Below are 16,610 nucleotides of genomic sequence, written 5' to 3'. Positions count from 1 at the left end.
TTGTTCTTTAGATCCCACATATAAGTGAAAACATATGGTATTTTTCTTTCTCTGACTTATTTCACTTAGGATAATACTCTTGGGTCCATCCGTGTTGCTGCAAATGGTAAGTTTTATATATTTTTTATACCCGAGTACTAGTCCGTTGTATATATCTACCACTTCTTGTTTATCCAGTTGTCTATTGATGGGCACTTAGGTTGATTCCGTATCTTGGCTATTTAAATAGCGCTGAAGTGAACACAGGGGTGCATACATCTTTTTGAATTAGTGTTTTGTTTTTATTTCAGGTAAATACTCAGAAGGGCTATTGCTGGGTCATAAGGTAGTCCTATTTCTAATTGTTCAAGAAACCTCCAAACTGTTTTCCATAGTATCTGCAGCAATTTTCAGTCCTACCAACAGTGCACGAGGATTCATTTTCTCCACATCCTGGCCTACATTTGTTGTTTTTTTATTTATTGATGATAGCCATTCTGACAGATGTGAAATGATATCATATTGTGGTTTTGTTTGCATTTCTCTGATTATTAGTGACATTGAACATCCTTTCATATGTCTATTGACCATCTGTATGCCCTCTTTGGGAAAATGCTTATTCAGGTCTCCTGCACATTTTAAAATTAAATTGTTTAGTTTTTTTGGTGTTGTTTTATGAATTCTCATATGTTTTGGATATTAACCTCTTATCAGATATATCATAGACAAATGTCTTCTCCCACTCAGTAAGTTGTCTTTTCGTTTTGCCGATGGTTCCCTTGGCTGTGCAAAAACTCTTTAGTTTGATGTAGTCCCATTCATTTATTTTTATTTTGCCTCCCTTTCCTGAGAAGATATATTAGGAAAAATATTACTAAGAACAATATCAGAGAATTTACTGTCTCTGGTTTTTTCTAGGAGTGTTATGGTTTCGGATCTTACATTTAAGTATTAAACCATTATGAGTTTATTCTTGTATGTGGTGTAAAAATGTAGTCCAGTTTCATTTGTTTGCATGTATCAGTCCCATTTTTCCAACAATATTTATTGATGAGACTCTCTTTATCTATTGAATATTCTTGCCTTCTTTGTCATAGACTGATTAACCACGTAGATGTGGGTTTATTTCTGGGCTCTGTATTCTGTTCCACTGAACTATGTGTCTGTTTTCATGGTAGCAACATGCTGCTTTCATTACTATAGCCTTGTAGTATATGTTGATATCAGGTAGCATGATACCTCCAACTTTCTCCTTCTTCCTCAAGATTGCTTCGTTTAATGGGCCTTTGTGGTTCGGCATAAACTTTGGGATTATTCGTTCTCAATCTGTGAAAAATGCCATTGGTTTTTTGATAGGGATGACATTGAATCTGTAGATTGCTTTGGGTAGTGTGGACATTTCAACAATGTGAATTCTTCCTATCTGTGAGCACTACTACACCTTCCCATGTATTTGTATCTTCTTCAGGTTCTTCAGTGTTATAGTTTTCTGTGTACAGGTCTTTTACCTCTTTGGTTAATTTTATTCCCAGGTTTTCTATTCTTTTCGATACAAATGTAAATGAGATTCTCTTAATTTTTCTTTCTGGTAGTTTGTTACTGGTATATAAAAATGCCACCGATTTCTGAATATTAATTTTGAATCCTGCTAGTTTACCGAATTCATTTATTAGTTCTAACGGGTTCGTGGTGGAATCTTTAGGGTTCTCTCTCTATAGTATCATGTCATCTGCAAATAATTACAGTTTTACTTCTTCCTTTCCAATATGGATATCTTTGATTTCTTTTCTTTGTTGTGGTTAGGGCTTCCAATACTACATTGCACAGAAGTGGTGAAAGTGAACATCCTTGTCTTGTTTCTGATCTTAAAGAAAAAGCTTTCAGCTTTTCCCCATTGAGTATGATATTAGCTGTCGGTTTGTCATATATGGCTTTATTATGTTGAGATGTGTTCCCTGTATCCTTGTGAGTGGGATCGATCTTCTGGCTGACTGGCTGTGAGGGCTGTTCATGACTACAGCGGACAAACTGTTGTTCAGGGACTGACTTCATGAAGCAGGAGCCACTTTTTGGGTTCTGGTGCCAGCTAAAAGTCTGCCTGTTGAGTGTATCATATAGGGAGTTGGACGAGTGGTGCTCTGATGTTGTCTGAAGCAGGCTAAAGGGTTTGTTGGCTCTAGAGCTTCCAGAGAGGGCCTCCGATGTAGATCAATGTCAGCCGCTGTTTGTGCCTGGCTTGGAGCCACCTCATAGGAGCTACAAAGTGATGTGTAGTTGATTGCCCCTTGTGCTGTTCTGGGAAGTGCTTGTGCATGTTGGTGCATATAAACGAGGCTGTCTGCTATGCTGCTGGGCTCAGGACCTTTTGGTGGGTACTATGATATGAGCCACCACTTGCGAGTGGGTTTGTGGCTACTTAGTTGAAGCTACGATCCATACCAAGACAGGCTGTTATATATGTGATTTGTGACCGACGGATGGGCGTTACAATGCCAGTCGTGACTGGGTGCAGGGCTTGGAACCACTTAGCAGGAGGTTCAGGGCACGGTGAGGCCAGCTGCTGTTTGTTTGGGACTTATGGACATTTGAGAGATTTGGGGAAAGTCTTCAGAGTGAGGCGAGACAGGCCACTTGTGTGGAAAAGACCATGGAAGAGGTTTGAGCTGGTCGGGCAAGTCGGGTCGGGTCTCAGGGAATCACCAGGGGCGTGGTGGACAGTGTTAGGTTAGGAGAGCTCAGATTTGGTGCCTGCCTATACCTGCCATCTGTGTGGGATGAGATTTCCATAAAGAAACAATGGCTCCTGCCAGTGCTTCTGTCCCCGGAAGAGCTGCCCTGACCTCTGTCCCTCTACCCCTCCTTCTGAAGCTAGTCATTCAGTTCTTTCTGGTGTGGCCTTATCACTTTTTCAGCTGCTGCCCCTTTGTTGGAGACCAGAATGAGCGAGTTTGTGAGGGAGTGAGTCCATGTGAGGGCTTTAGAACAGGAGCACCTAGGCCACCAGCAACCCTGTGACTCACTTAAATGCAATCCCCTCTGGTTTTCACCCACCGATGCTATAGGGACTCCTCTTGCCAGCACTGGTGCTCTGGGCTGGGAAGCCCAGTGTGGGAATGGGATCCCTTGTACTTCAGCCAAGGCATCCCTTCTGATTCTTAATCGCCACACCATGGGTATGGGACCTCTCTGTTCCATTTCTCTGCCCCTCCTACAAGTCCCGATGTAGCTTCTTTATATCCTTAGTTATGGGAATCCTGTTCAACTAGTCTTCTCAACAATGGTTATTCTGTAATTTAGTTGTAATTTTGATGGGGTTATGGGAGGAGGCAAGCACAGCGGTTACTTACTTTGCCATTTGACTTGAAGTATATACCTTGTTTTAAAAAACAATGTTCAATATGAATTTTTTGATGTGTGCTTTTTCTAAAAGACCCAATAACTAAAAACACGTTTTACCCCTGAATACTAATATTTACACTGTTGCAGCTGCCAGCCCGCAATAGACACACGGACCACCAGAAATCAGTGAGTTATAGGAAACACACTCTTTATTCAGCCAGCTGAGTCTGCCAGGGGTCCGCGGACCCCAAATTAAGCAGCCCCAAAATGTAGAGGTACAGGGTTTTTAAGCTCTAAACCCCATTCTTCATCCTGTTTGAACACACAAGTCTATTTTTCTTCTTTTTACTAACTGTCAACCCACAGGTTGGTTGCGCAAGCAGGAGGTACAGAAGCAGAAAGCTTATTGTTAGAGCATTATGTTCCCATGGGCGATAGCCAAAAAGTAATTTTCCAGGCAGCACAACTCTAGTCTCAAAAAGAATATTCATGTACATATGGCTTACTGTCCCGTGGGTGCTGAGAATTCATGTTCTCTAGGAAGTTTCTCCTATCCTCACTGGAAGTATCTTTGATGGGTCCCCAATACTCCCTGGGCTTTTCAGGCACAGCCTTGGTCTCTGTAACATTGCTTCTTCCAAATGACAGACAGCTCCCTGAGTGTAGGGAGAGTGCATTAATTCTTGTGCCCAGCGCAAAACACTTTTTGTGCATTCTCTTATTTAAATTTTCAACCTCCCCTTGAGATACGTTCTGTTATCAACACCATTGTGCACATGTGGAGACTGTGGCTCAGGCAGGTAAGCAACCTGATCCAGGTCAAAATCCACAGGGATCAGAGCTGGAATTCACCCCTGAGTTGAATTGAGTCCAAAATCTGTGCTTTTAGTTTCTCTTCTCTATTACCTCAAGTATGTCAGATTAATGAATGGATGAGTGAATGAATGAATCTTGTAACTACAGGAGACTTTTAATATAATGTACGTGGTCTCCGACTATCACCCATAATTTCCTTGGCTGCCCTAATAAGGTGCTAAAATGTTTCTGGCATAAAACAAAATAAATTTATTCTCTCACAATTATGATGGCCAGAAGTCTGGAATTAGTTTTGATGGGCTGAAATATAGGTGTCAGCAGGGCTGCCCTCCTTCCAGAGGTTGTAGAAGAGAATCTGCTCCTTGTGTGTTCCAGGTTCTGGTGGCGGCCAGCTTTCCTTAGCTTGTGGTTGCAATATTCAAATATCTGCCTCCACAGTCCCACTGCCTGCTTCTCTTCTGTCTCTGTCAGACCTCCCTCTGCCTCTCTCTGTTAAGTACAGGTGTGATACATTTAGGGCCCAGCCAGATAATCCAGGGTAATTTCCCTGTCTCAAGAACTTTAATTTAATCACATTTGCAAAGTCTTTTTGTTGTTGTTGTAAAGTAACAATCACAGGTGCTCCAAATGAGGATGTAGCTATCTTTAGGGAAGGCATTATTTACTCTAGCACAATCTATCCTCTGGTCCCCAAATGCACGTTCAACCCACATGCAAATACAAGCATTTCATCCCTGAATTTCCAAATTCCTGAATCCATTATAGTATCAAATCCAGTGTAAAATCTCAACTAAAAATCATCAGCTCAAAAGTACCAAATCTTAACATCTAAAACAAGTATGAGTGGAATGCAGAGTTTGATCCATCCTGACCGATATTCCACTTTAGGCTTGGACACTAGAAAACAAGTAATTTGTTCCCAAAATACAGTGGTGAGGCAGGCATAGAATAATAGGTATAGACATTTCTATTTCAAAAGGAGAAAAAGAAAGAAATGAGTTGCTAGTCCCAAGCTTTGTTGAAATGGAGTGGGACAAATTTCATTAAGTTTCAAGGACTGGAAGCTGGCACTATGGGCCAACAGCTCTATTCTCAGAGTCATTCTTTGTCTTGAAGGTTGGCTCATGTTTTCAGTTGACTAGTTTTATCACCCTTTTCCATTCCCTAGAATTTTGGGAGTCTGACAGAATTTCTCCATTCTGTCTTGCCTCTGTCTATTTTAGTTTAATCTGGCGTTGTTTCAGATGATGCAGAAATCTCAAAAAACATTGTGGGTACTGGGTGTCCAGGATTGAGGCATAAGAGAATGCCGAATTTGCCCACTCCAGCAAGAAACCGAATATACACTGTCATTTAGAGTAATTCCTCATGAGTGATAACTGAATGCCAATTGAACAGCTTGTATAAATCAAGTGAGAGACTGCAGAGAGATGTTTCAGAAACTTCAAGAGCTCTGTGGGATCTGAGAGAACTCTCCAGGATCAGAATTGCCAGTGAGCACCATGGGTAGTATTCCTCCCTCACTTGGGTAGTGTAGGGGTGAGTTGTGGCTGACCTGCAAGGCTGCTGCTGCACTATTTTCAGGCCACCCTGCTGGAGCCCATTCTGGCAGGAACAACAGATTGTCAGAGCAAGTGCATATATGGTCCCCAACTCAGAGCCTGCTCCAGACACAGACAACTGGAACAATAGGGTGCCACCATAGGTGCCCATGCTATGTATCCAGAGCCATAGCTTCACTCAGATGGACCAAAAGCACTCTGCGATGCAAGTATACTGGGCTGTTCTACATGGACCACACTCTGTCCACAACCAGTCTCTCTATCACTATCTCATAGGGGACCTTGGCCCATAGAAACATCATGAGTCTTCCTTGAACCTTCTCTGCAGGACTGCGAATGTGGAATCACCTGGTGATACACACTGACCATGAAGAAAGGCTTTCCAAGCTGCAGGTTGTGACTCATGACAGGTATCAAGAATACTACATGGACCATGAACAGAATTTCATGTTTTTAATGAATTAGAATGTAATAACATAGCACATCACAAAACAGAATGTAAAACATCTGAGTGTGTCAGACGTATAAAGTCTCAGTATTGTTTTGTGAAACATTTATTTTAGAGTCATTTGCAAAATGTGTTCTCTACTGTGGGTCTTGGTGAATAAAGATGTCTTTCCTTGTGATGCATATACTGTTCTTTTTCACATATTTCTATGTCTTCCTAGTTCTCTACTAGGAACAGGGAATAGCTTTAGAACCAGTTTAAAAATTATTTCAAGAGAAACAAAACAGAGAGGCAACATTAAAACAGTCATTTTTGACCCTCATCAGAAGAGCACATGCATCTGCATTAGACTCCAAGATTTGTGTGTGGAGAAGGCTGGGGGTGTATTTGGTGCCAAGTACATGCTAATTTCTGGTGTAGAGCAAAACCATCATCTCCCTGCATGTCAAAATTTGGATCTGTCACATGGAGGAGGAGTAGGAAGGAAGCTCCATCTACCCATGGAACCTAAGGAGAACATTCCCTGTCCAACCTAGAGCATTTGCAAGCCGCCCTTCCCTGCATCTGTCTCCCATGCTGGGGATGCAGTCAGTCGTTGGGGTCTCAATTTCCCAGGGAGAAAGGAAAATCAAATCCTTCAGGATCCCATTTGGGTAGTCTCTCCAGTATTTGCATGAGGAGCAATGTATGCAATGCCTATTAGCAGAATATTAAATTTGAGGAATACATAACTATATTGGGGTAAAATAGAATTTGATTCCTCTGACACATAGGGAGGTTAGCGTTTCCAAGGACCAAGCAGCAATTTACCGTTCCCTGCAGCACCACACATGGTGTACTACCAGTTCTGGCGGACTATGCCCCTGCATATGCAGACCCCTCACTCCCTCCTTCCTGGTGCCCTCACCCTTCAGTGGCTGTGACAGGGCACACTAGGCCCTGGGTCTGCCTTGCCTCTATGTCGGCCCTTCTTCCACACACCCTGTACATTGCATCCTCCCCTGCCCCCACTACCAACAGGACTTTACCTCTCCCTATCTGCATACTCCCTACTGTAGGCGTTCTCTGAGATTTAGGACAGAATCCAAAGCATCTTTGTCTCCTTCTATAAGCTCCTGAATTGACCATCCAAGCCCTTGACCCTGACGATCTAGCAGAACAAAGGCAAGGCGTCCAACTGCCTGCAGAATCCTGCCCATGGATTGTAGTAGAGTCCCATCAAATAAAAACTGGAAAAATCCCCTATGATAACGTTAAGTTCACATAGGCAGGGGCATTTGTGTGTCTTGTTCCCTGATAACTTTTCAGCACCAGAAGTAGCACTCATTACACAGTGCACACCCATTGGTGTTTGTTCAATGAATGAGCCCTATGATGCAGCAATTCCACTTCTAGGATTATGTGCTAATGTAACACTCACGCATGTGCACAGGGTTGTGTGCATAAGAACGAGAGGAGCAAACAACTTGAAAATACTTGAAAGTGTTTATTAACTGTCGGCGACTGATACAGGGCATGAATAATGGAGGTCTGCAGCATGGAGTACCTGCTGAATAGGAAAGAGAATGAGAGGGGACATCCCCTGGGCGAGATGTTAGTTGGGGAAAACAGGTGGGAGATGCTCATAATAGTGCCCTGTGTGTGTAATGCAGAGAAAATTGTCTGAACCAAACCCCCAGAACTGCCCTCAGAAGTCACATCTGGGGAGGGGAGGTTTGTGCTCTTTTGTGCAGAGATATCTGACAGCACTTGTTTCCTGAGGGAAGTGTGTAGACACAAGACAGAAGTATACCTTCGATATGTGTTACTCATTAACGAAACTATAACATCTAGAAGAATACTTGACACATAGTAGGAGCCATTGTGCTTAACTTTTCACTGTTGTGAATTTCTTTCACTTGCTGTCCACCTGATGGCCAAAAATTCATGGCCTGTCCCATGTCCACGAAAGCCACCAGGTTCTGCTCCTTATCATGGGCACTTGTCACATTTCTGAGGTGGAGGCAAAGAAAGAGAAGGAAAATAAGTGACAGCGAGTTCGCGTTGCCTGATCCATCAATATCCAGGCCCTCAGGCTTACCTGCAGGGCTCTGAGGACTTTGATTCCACCCTACCTCAGGGTGTAGATGTGCCTCGTACTTCCCCTCATGGTTAATCTTATGCTCATGCCACAGAGACTCCCTCACCGGTTCTGTGAGTTTTTAGGCTAGTGGAAAGTGTGGTCTATAAGAGCTGACCAGCGGTTTGGGAGCCCAGGGCATCTGGGTGCTGAGAAACCCTGGATAAACAGAGCTTGGAGTAGAAAGAGTATGGGAAGCCCAATCACTTAACCTTAATGCTGGACCCAGTGGTTTTGGAAAAGGAATAATTTAGGGAAAGTGACAAGTTTGATACCAGTGCTATAAAAGAACAGTGCAGGGTTTTCCAGGGGATAGGGCTGGACTGAAGTGTGACTTACAGAATTGGCTGTCTTCCTCAGTGTCACTGATATCTTCATATACTAGAAGGCACCCTTTTTCCTGCAGCCCATGGTCCCAGACTTTAGTCTCCCCTGTGCTGGATTCTGTGGTGGAGAAGCATTTGTAAATGGGGGCTGGGTGGGTTAGGGAATGTTGGCCCGTTTTGTCAGATAAGACGATGCCTCTTCCCTCCCTAGTGCTCATGGGCCTTCCACATGGTGTTTTCCACATCCTCTGGGTCAGAGAGGCTGAGATGTTAGATCTGCACAGGTCCATATCAAATGCCAGGTTGACATTTAGTTTTTGGTTCCTCCCACTGCCAGGTTTAGATTCCTAAACTCTTAACTTACCAACACATTCATTCAGACCTTTCTTTCAGCATATATTTTAAATGGTGTATTGTGAATTGAGCAGTTAGCTGAGAACTGGGGAAACAACTCTGAATATGATATATTCCCAGGTTATCAGAGATGGATTGTCTTGAGCACCTTTCATGCCATCAGGATGTTTTGTAATGCCTATAATCTATCTATTAATTAGGATTCTTTATTTCTACATTATGGACTACGAATCTGAAGCTAAGAGAATCTGGAGGACCTGCCCAGAGCCACACGGCTTTTATCTTGATGACAATCCGTGACTCTGGAAGTCATGTTCTGACTTAGCTGTAGCTGGGCGACCTCCTCTGACCAGCAGGACTGGGCTTGTCCAGGACCCATTTCCCACACCAGGGAAGCCATAGGAGTTGTTTCCAGATGGTTTCCAATTACCTGACATCTTCTCGTTCTGCGGCACAGAAGCACTCTCTTCTCCCAGGGGACACAGCTGATTCTGAGCTGGCTCTGAGCCAGGTGTCACTAGTAGTGGCTTCAAATCATTTTCTTCTCCTGCTGGCTTCATGGGCATCTCCTTTTCATGTAAAAGTCACATATAAACAGTATCAATGCCATTGCTCTAGTGCTTTAGGGCTTACACAGTGTCTTCATATGCAGTACTTTAATTAGCATTTTTCCCAACCCTAGGAGATCATTACATGACTAGCACTTCAATTATGAGGATCCTGAGAGATTAGAAGGAAAGGAATGGCCTAACTGAAGGGTGTTTGCAGGACCAGAACACTTAGTCTTCACGCTCTTTCAAGACTGACACTCTTGCAAACAGCAGAAGTCTCCATGTAAACGGTTGTGTTTTATACAGAAGATCTGGGGAAGAACAGCATTCTAAGAATCTGTGAGGTCTGTAAAAGCAACGAGGGGCTTCTGTGAAATATAAGTGATCACAAATAAGTGAATAAACAGCTCTTAGGAAAGAACCTATAAAAGTGAACAGAGGGGAACAATTACTCCTGGGAAATAGTGTGGGTAACATGAATATGGGGAAAGGAGAGGAAAAGATGGTTCACAGAAATCACTGAAGACAGTAAAGAAAGGAATGCCTTTTGTGACATACTGTCCTACCCTGGAAAGATCTTTTAATGTAGAATTAGGGAGCGGGTTCCTGCATCAATTTGGCTTGTGTCAGGATATGTCGTGACCGACAATCATAAGATAACTTTATTCCTCTCTCTCATTTAGGAAACAGTGAACAATAAACAGAGAACAAGCTAAGTGAAAGTACATTCTGAACTTGTAAACACTTTTTCAATGTGGTAATAACAAAAAAGAATACTTTATCTTATGATCCTCCTTTGAGTTTTTTCCTCATCTGTCTTTACACTGGCAATGAAACGCCCAGATCCCTTTGCCCTCTCAACTAGTTTAGTCTGCAGTTGTGGAATCACTTATTCAATAGACATTCAGGGACCTCTAAAGGTCCCTGGGCTGATCTGATGCTTCAGACGTGCCTGAGGTGCAGGTAAGGCCTCAAGGAGCCTACGGTGGTAGGAGCCCAGTCTAAGGAATTCCCAAGGCATGTACGAGTGGCCCTGTGACAAAGCAGAGGGGATTGGTACTTCTGGTTGTGAGAGTGTGCATCTAAATGGAAGCATCAGCAGCACCTGTGGAGTACAGCCATAGGGAGACAAACTGAACTCATATAAAATGTTCATGAGCTTGGATAAGGTTTGGGCTTTTGGATTGGACTACTGTCTCTGACACTGCGGTGTTTGTTAGGCAAATTCTTTACATCTTTGTAATAATAATATTAATAATAATAATGTTTTATATGTTATCCTTTGAGTTTAATAATAGTAACAAAGTCATAGAAGTTTTCTTAAGGATTACATAAATTAATCCATGTGAATTGCTTAAAAATATTTAGCATCATTACGAAGACAGAAATACCAGGTATCACAAAACTAAATTATTAAGCGATTGATGCTACATCAGTTTGTGTCACATGAAACCAGAAAAAGGAGGCAGTGAGGACGAGTGGATGAGGACAGTTTATATGTTTTCCCTCTCTTACCATATTCCCATCCGCGGATAGCTCTGTGGTCCTCCAGATTTGAGAGATACTCACCTTCGGGTGAGTTCTCTGTTGCACGTTGGAAGCCTCCCGAGGACATTCATCTAAAAGAGGGTGATCAAGCAGAATTGTCCTTTGTTGCTAAATATTCCAAAACTTCAGAGAGAATCCTAGAATATCAGGGAATTCTGCAGCAGACAATATGAATCCACTCAGTGTCAATGGGTTATTTTGAGCCTAGCTTTGGAATTGTTTAATGATTTATTTATGGCATTTATTTATAGCATAAATTCATCACTTTCCTTTTGATGGTTTATAAAATGTGAACTAAATCCCATCTCTGCCTCATCCTATTCCACGACATACTTCTTACTTTTTCCCCAAAGAGTTAAATAGATTGCTTAGGAATTTGAACTGTATCCACATAAAGGTGTGTGGCAACTAAAAATCACTGTACTCTTAAAAAGGTGAATTTTATAGTGTGCCAATTTTGCCTCAGTGAAGCTGTTAAGTATGTAATGCACCAGGAATGATTTAGTCAGAAGTTCTGGAAGGTTTCCAGTCTAAAAACACTCCACTAATGTCAAAAGCACTGGATTTACAGCCTCCTGACAATAATTTTGTGAGCTTATGGAATCAGGCCCATTGAGTTGTGGAGTCAGAGGTCTATCGGAGACAGCAGGAACATTATGGTCCTATCTTCTTACAACTGTGCTGTCAGAGCAGAAGAGCAAGTGAACACATCTCATCCCTTTTACAGTGAGAGAACAGATTGTCCACATACAGTAAGTTTTCTATAATCTGTCCCATGTTTCCTCAAGGTGACTGACAAATGGGAAGCTCAGTGTGTGGATGGGAATGCTGTTACAAACCCTCTCCTAAAGTCAAGACTTGGAATCAGGAACAATTAGGAGTTAGAAGGCTTTGGTTTGGGTAAATGGATGAATGTCATTACTTAATGCCTTAATCCCTTTGTCTCCTAAGATATCTTATACTTATGCATTATTATAAAATTGACTCTGGAAATTTGTAGTGGATTTACACTTTAAGTACATTGATCTTAATTGTCCTGTGATTCACTGTTTAACAAAAGTGATAATTCTTTTCAATAAAAAAATTTTTAAAACGTACTGAAAATTACAGAGAATAATATTGGAAACACATGTGCATTTACCACCACATCTAGTCAATTCTGACATTATCCCACAATAGCTTCAAGTTGCTCTGAGTTCTGTATTCAAAACACAACAAAACATTGTAAACATGTCACCACTGATGCCAACTGTGCGGCTCTTAGCGATCACTGCTCCCCATCCTTCTCCACTCCTGAATTTGATGAGTTTGATTCTCATTCAGGTTTTTATACATTTGCCATTTACTTATTATCCATAAGACATATATTGTCATTTTGCATGTTTTAGGGTTTTATATGAATGGCCTCTGACTATACTTAACCTTCTGCACCCAACTCTTCACACAGATGTGATGCTTTTGTGGGAAGAAAGTTCTGAGAACCTTCCTGAGCAGCTGCACCCCAAAGCAGTCAGGCTTCAAGAGCCTCTTTCCAGGCCCTTTCTGTCACTCGCCCTGATTCCTAGGGTTCTGATGTTCATCAAAATCATTTTCAGAAGATTTTGTAGTCCATTTCTTAGGATTGATGAATGCTGGGAGAGTGGTATTGAGACCTAGATGAAGTAAAATAGTCATTCCTTAGGAGATATGAGAGGTGGGTGGGATATTGGGGGGCAACAGGGACAATAAAACTCATTTGCAGGGTGAGGGTTTATTGGAACAAAGGTCCGCAGGAAAGAATCGTGCAGGATCTAAGTCTGAGCATCTCCGTGGCCACTTCCAGCCCTAAGCCCTGTGCAGGATACAAAAGAGCAGATGGTACACAAGCTTCCCTGAGATTTCTCCCTGCACAAAAGGAAAGAGGAGAACATGTGCTGCAGCCTAAACAGAAGACATGGCATTCAGAGCAAAAGAGGGATGGTCATGTGTTTCTGGGGCCTACCTGGACCCAGAATGTGCTGTTACCTGGACCAGTCATGGTGTCGTAGTTTCTCTTCAGGTATGCACAGGTGCTCTCCTGTGAGTTTCCCAGCTTTTCCCACTCTTCTTTAGACAAGTCTTTGCGAATATCTTTGAAGTCCTAAAAAACAAAGAAAAATCAATCCCAGTGCTGACACAGATAAAAAATCTTTGACACTGAGTCTGGCCTCCTCCTTGGCCTCAAGACTTCTATGTTGGATCTGTAAACTGGAGGTAATAACTCCTCAGGGCGGATGTAATGGTGAACTGACAGAATGAGGGTAACATTCCTTTGTCTCTCCCCTGGCATGCAGTGCTGCTTACTGCTGGCGGCAGGCTCTCCTCTCACCTTCCAGAATGGACTGAGAGGATGCAAATGCAGTGCAAGGTCACACATAAGGCATTCCAGGCAAGTTCTGAGTGAGGGTGGGAACCTCCTAAGGCTCTGCATCTTTGCCGACACCCTTCGCCTTGTCCCCACCACCTCTGACCTCACATTTGCAGAAATCTAGGACACCCGATATTGCCCCCAAGGCCATTTCTCTCCTCTTTCCAGATGACCTCACCTCGCATGTTCCTTCTAATTTCTGGGAATCCTTCCTGGGGTTCTTTGCAAAGGAGTTGTCTCTGTTCATGGTGCCAAGAATGGTATGGTCTGGATGGGACACAGCCTAAGTCTATCCAGTCCTGAAGCCTAGGATCCTGTGGGTAGGGAGGAGAGAAAGCACTGAGGGAATGACTCACTCAGACCATCATCTGGAATTAAGGTTCTGCTTTTCTCCATCTTGGCTTATCTGTCCCTGAGGAAGGACATAGGAGAAGTCAGACGAGAACAAGGGGAAGAGGTCTCTGGGAGAAGTATTGATTAGGAAGACAGGTTTTCTGTGGGCATGATCAAAGCAGCTGTGAATCTTGGAGGGGTTTTGTTTCTATTGTTAGCCTGGAGTTTGGCTTATCTTGAAGGAAAGATGTGAAGACCATGATTGTCAAAACAATGAATTTAAGATAGTTTTATTGAGGAAGCGTTTTGAGGCAAAGGAGAGTGGAGGTAATTCCTAGAGATAATAACGTTTGGTCATTTAGGCACAACTAGGTGTTTATTCCCACCCTCGCTCCTACCGCAGCCCTGCCCCCGCGGTGAAAAGAAATGAGAACCACTATGAGTAGATTTAGAGGCTATTACCAGGTTATTTGAAAATTATGGGAGTGAAGAGAGTTGGAATCTCTGAGACCATAGGATTAGCCATCACTGAGGCAGAAAATGTGGGGAATTTTAATGCAGCAATGTGGAGCTCCTCAATCTGAGGGCAACAGGAGTCTCTCAGAAAAGAGGACACTTAGAGGTTGCTGCGGCCAGTAAGATTGCTACTTTATCCCACTGGAGGCTTAAAGGAGTCCTTCATGCAGAGGCTATTCATGGTTGAGGAAATATAGGGAGTGTCTGGCTAATTTCAGGGGTTGTTCTCAGGAATAGGGGAGTTTTGCTTGCCTCAGAAAGAGCAATTAGCCTCACACGATGAGACTAATTTTAGTTTTAGCTCTCCTTGGTGAAGAAGCATACCGAGAGGCTTTAAGTCTTTTCTTAGTCCTAAGGATCTTGAGGATGCCTGGAGGCACAGCCAGGACCCAACTGCTTGAGCTACCTGCACTTTTCTACCTGCCCCACATTAACTTCTCCAAAAGGACCCGCACAGAGAACCTACCTCAGAAGCGGAGTGGTGTCGAAAGATTGCTGTCTGACGAGATGAAATCCCACAATTCAACGGTCCAAGGACCTTCGACCAATGAGAACAGTTAGCGAACCTGATCTGGCCAATTGGAGGTCAGAGAGTGGGCGGGGCAAGCGAGGCAGGAATGGGGTCTATCAGTCCAGGGAAGGAATGTCGTCTCAAAGTGGGTGGAGACTCAGATTTTCTCGCTGGAAGCAAGGTTTACCTCTAGCAGAACTGGCCGCTCCAATTTCCATAGACCCATCAGCACACATGCTCCCTTTCTCTTCAGCCTACTACTCCCTATTCACTGCTGTGCTTTTTTTTTAATGGAACATATGAGGTGGGTCTCCATCTCAAATTCTTTTTTTCAGTTTCCAGCTTTCTCAGGTACGAAGTCATTCCTAGGACCTCCTGGGACCTTTGCAGTAACTTGCAGTTTTGAAAGCATGGTTTTAAAATCAGCATTTGTTATGTGATTTTTTAACATTTTTTTTTTCTAGAAGTTGCAATAACCGGAAACATATTTTACCCCTTACTACAAATATTTACAACACTAGTATTAAAATTGGTATCCATGTGATTAGGGCTTGCTGTGTTCCTCAGAAGTTACTTTCTCTTAGAAGTCTCTCATACTCCCCCCAACCCCCAATTCCCGCTGGGCTTTTCATTCACAGCCCTGATCTCTCTATGTTGCTTCTTCCAGAATGACAGGGAGCTCTCTGAGGGCAGGGACGGGGCAATGGCCCTTTTGCCTAGCACAAAATGCTTCTTGTGCATTACCTCATTCAATTTTCACAACCTCCCCTTGGGGTAAGGGCTGTTATCATCTCTATTGTGCAGATGTGGTGACTGAGGCTCAGAAAGTTAACTAACCTGATTAAGGTAAGTCACAACATCAGCAGGTAGTAGAGTTGGCATTCACTCCCAAGTTGAATTAAGTTCAAAGTCTGTGCTTTTAATTACTTGTCTATATTGCCTCAAATATTTGTTAGTTGAATGAATGAATGAATGTGCCTTAAAACTAAAAGGAACTTGAACAATCTACATGATCTCCTATAATCACTCATAATTTCCTGTGGCTTCTGTAACAAATTAATAAGAGCTTTGTGGCATTACACACTAGAGATCTAGTATCTCACAGTTCTGGAGGTCAGAGGTCTGAAATTAGTTTCCCTGGGCTAAAATCATAGTGTTATCTGAGCTGCTGTCTTTCCAGAGGCTTATGGAGAGAACCTACTCCTTGCTTCTTCCATTTTCTATTGGCAACCAACATTCGTGGCTTGTGGTTGCATCATTCCAATCAATCTCTGCCTCCAGGGTTTCATTGCCTTCTTTACTTCTGTCTTTGTGAAATCTCCCTTTGTTTCCCTCTGTTAAAAACACTTGTGACAGATACATTTAGGGCTCATTTAGATAATTCAGGGTAATCTCTCTATCTCATGATCTTTAACTTAATCACATCTGCAAAGTCTTATTTGTTGTGTAAGGCAACACTCATGGGTTCTAAAAACTTGGATGTGGCTAACTTTTGGGGAGGTCATTATTCCTTTTAGCACAGTCTGCCTTCTCATCTTCAAAGATTCGTGTTCAAACCTAATGCAAAATATAAACACTTTATCCCCAAATTTCAGAATCCATTGTAGCATCAACTCAAGTGTCCAATCTCATTGAGATATCATCAGCTTGAAAGTATCAACTCTTATTGTCTAAATGAGATATGGGAGGAACTCAGGTTAATTCCATCCTGGAAAAAATTCTTTTTTGCACATGAACACTAGAAAGAAATTATTTGTTCCCAGGTACAGTGGTGGGATAGGCATAGGATAATAGGTATAGTCATTCCTATTTCAAAAGGAGA

General features: G+C 42.6%; 1 protein-coding gene across 4 annotated transcripts; it reads right to left on the bottom strand.

Moving 5' to 3' along the window:
* Nucleotides 1-7,649: 7,649 nt before the first annotated feature.
* On the bottom strand, nucleotides 7,650-14,790 carry LOC107504443 (putative protein SSX6). Of its 4 annotated transcripts, none has more exons than XM_016133638.2 (7): nucleotides 14,744-14,790; nucleotides 13,607-13,742; nucleotides 13,047-13,161; nucleotides 11,010-11,113; nucleotides 9,374-9,512; nucleotides 8,603-8,707; nucleotides 7,650-8,136 (listed from the first exon to the last, which is right to left on the bottom strand). In XM_016133638.2, coding segments are annotated over exons 2-7 (534 nt in total). In that variant the 5' UTR covers nucleotides 13,676-13,742; nucleotides 14,744-14,790; the 3' UTR covers nucleotides 7,650-8,134. The 4 variants fall into 4 exon arrangements, with proteins under 4 accessions (XP_015989124.1, XP_015989127.1, XP_015989125.1 ...); XM_016133641.2 differs by having other exon boundaries at nucleotides 11,064-11,113; XM_016133639.2 differs by lacking the exon at nucleotides 14,744-14,790 and adding an exon at nucleotides 14,224-14,314.
* Nucleotides 14,791-16,610: the final 1,820 nt, after the last annotated feature.

This window comes from Rousettus aegyptiacus, unplaced genomic scaffold (assembly GCF_014176215.1).
Source record: "Rousettus aegyptiacus isolate mRouAeg1 unplaced genomic scaffold, mRouAeg1.p scaffold_m13_p_9, whole genome shotgun sequence".
NCBI lineage: Eukaryota > Metazoa > Chordata > Mammalia > Chiroptera > Pteropodidae > Rousettus > Rousettus aegyptiacus.
This window is presented reverse-complemented; position numbering and strand designations above follow the sequence as displayed.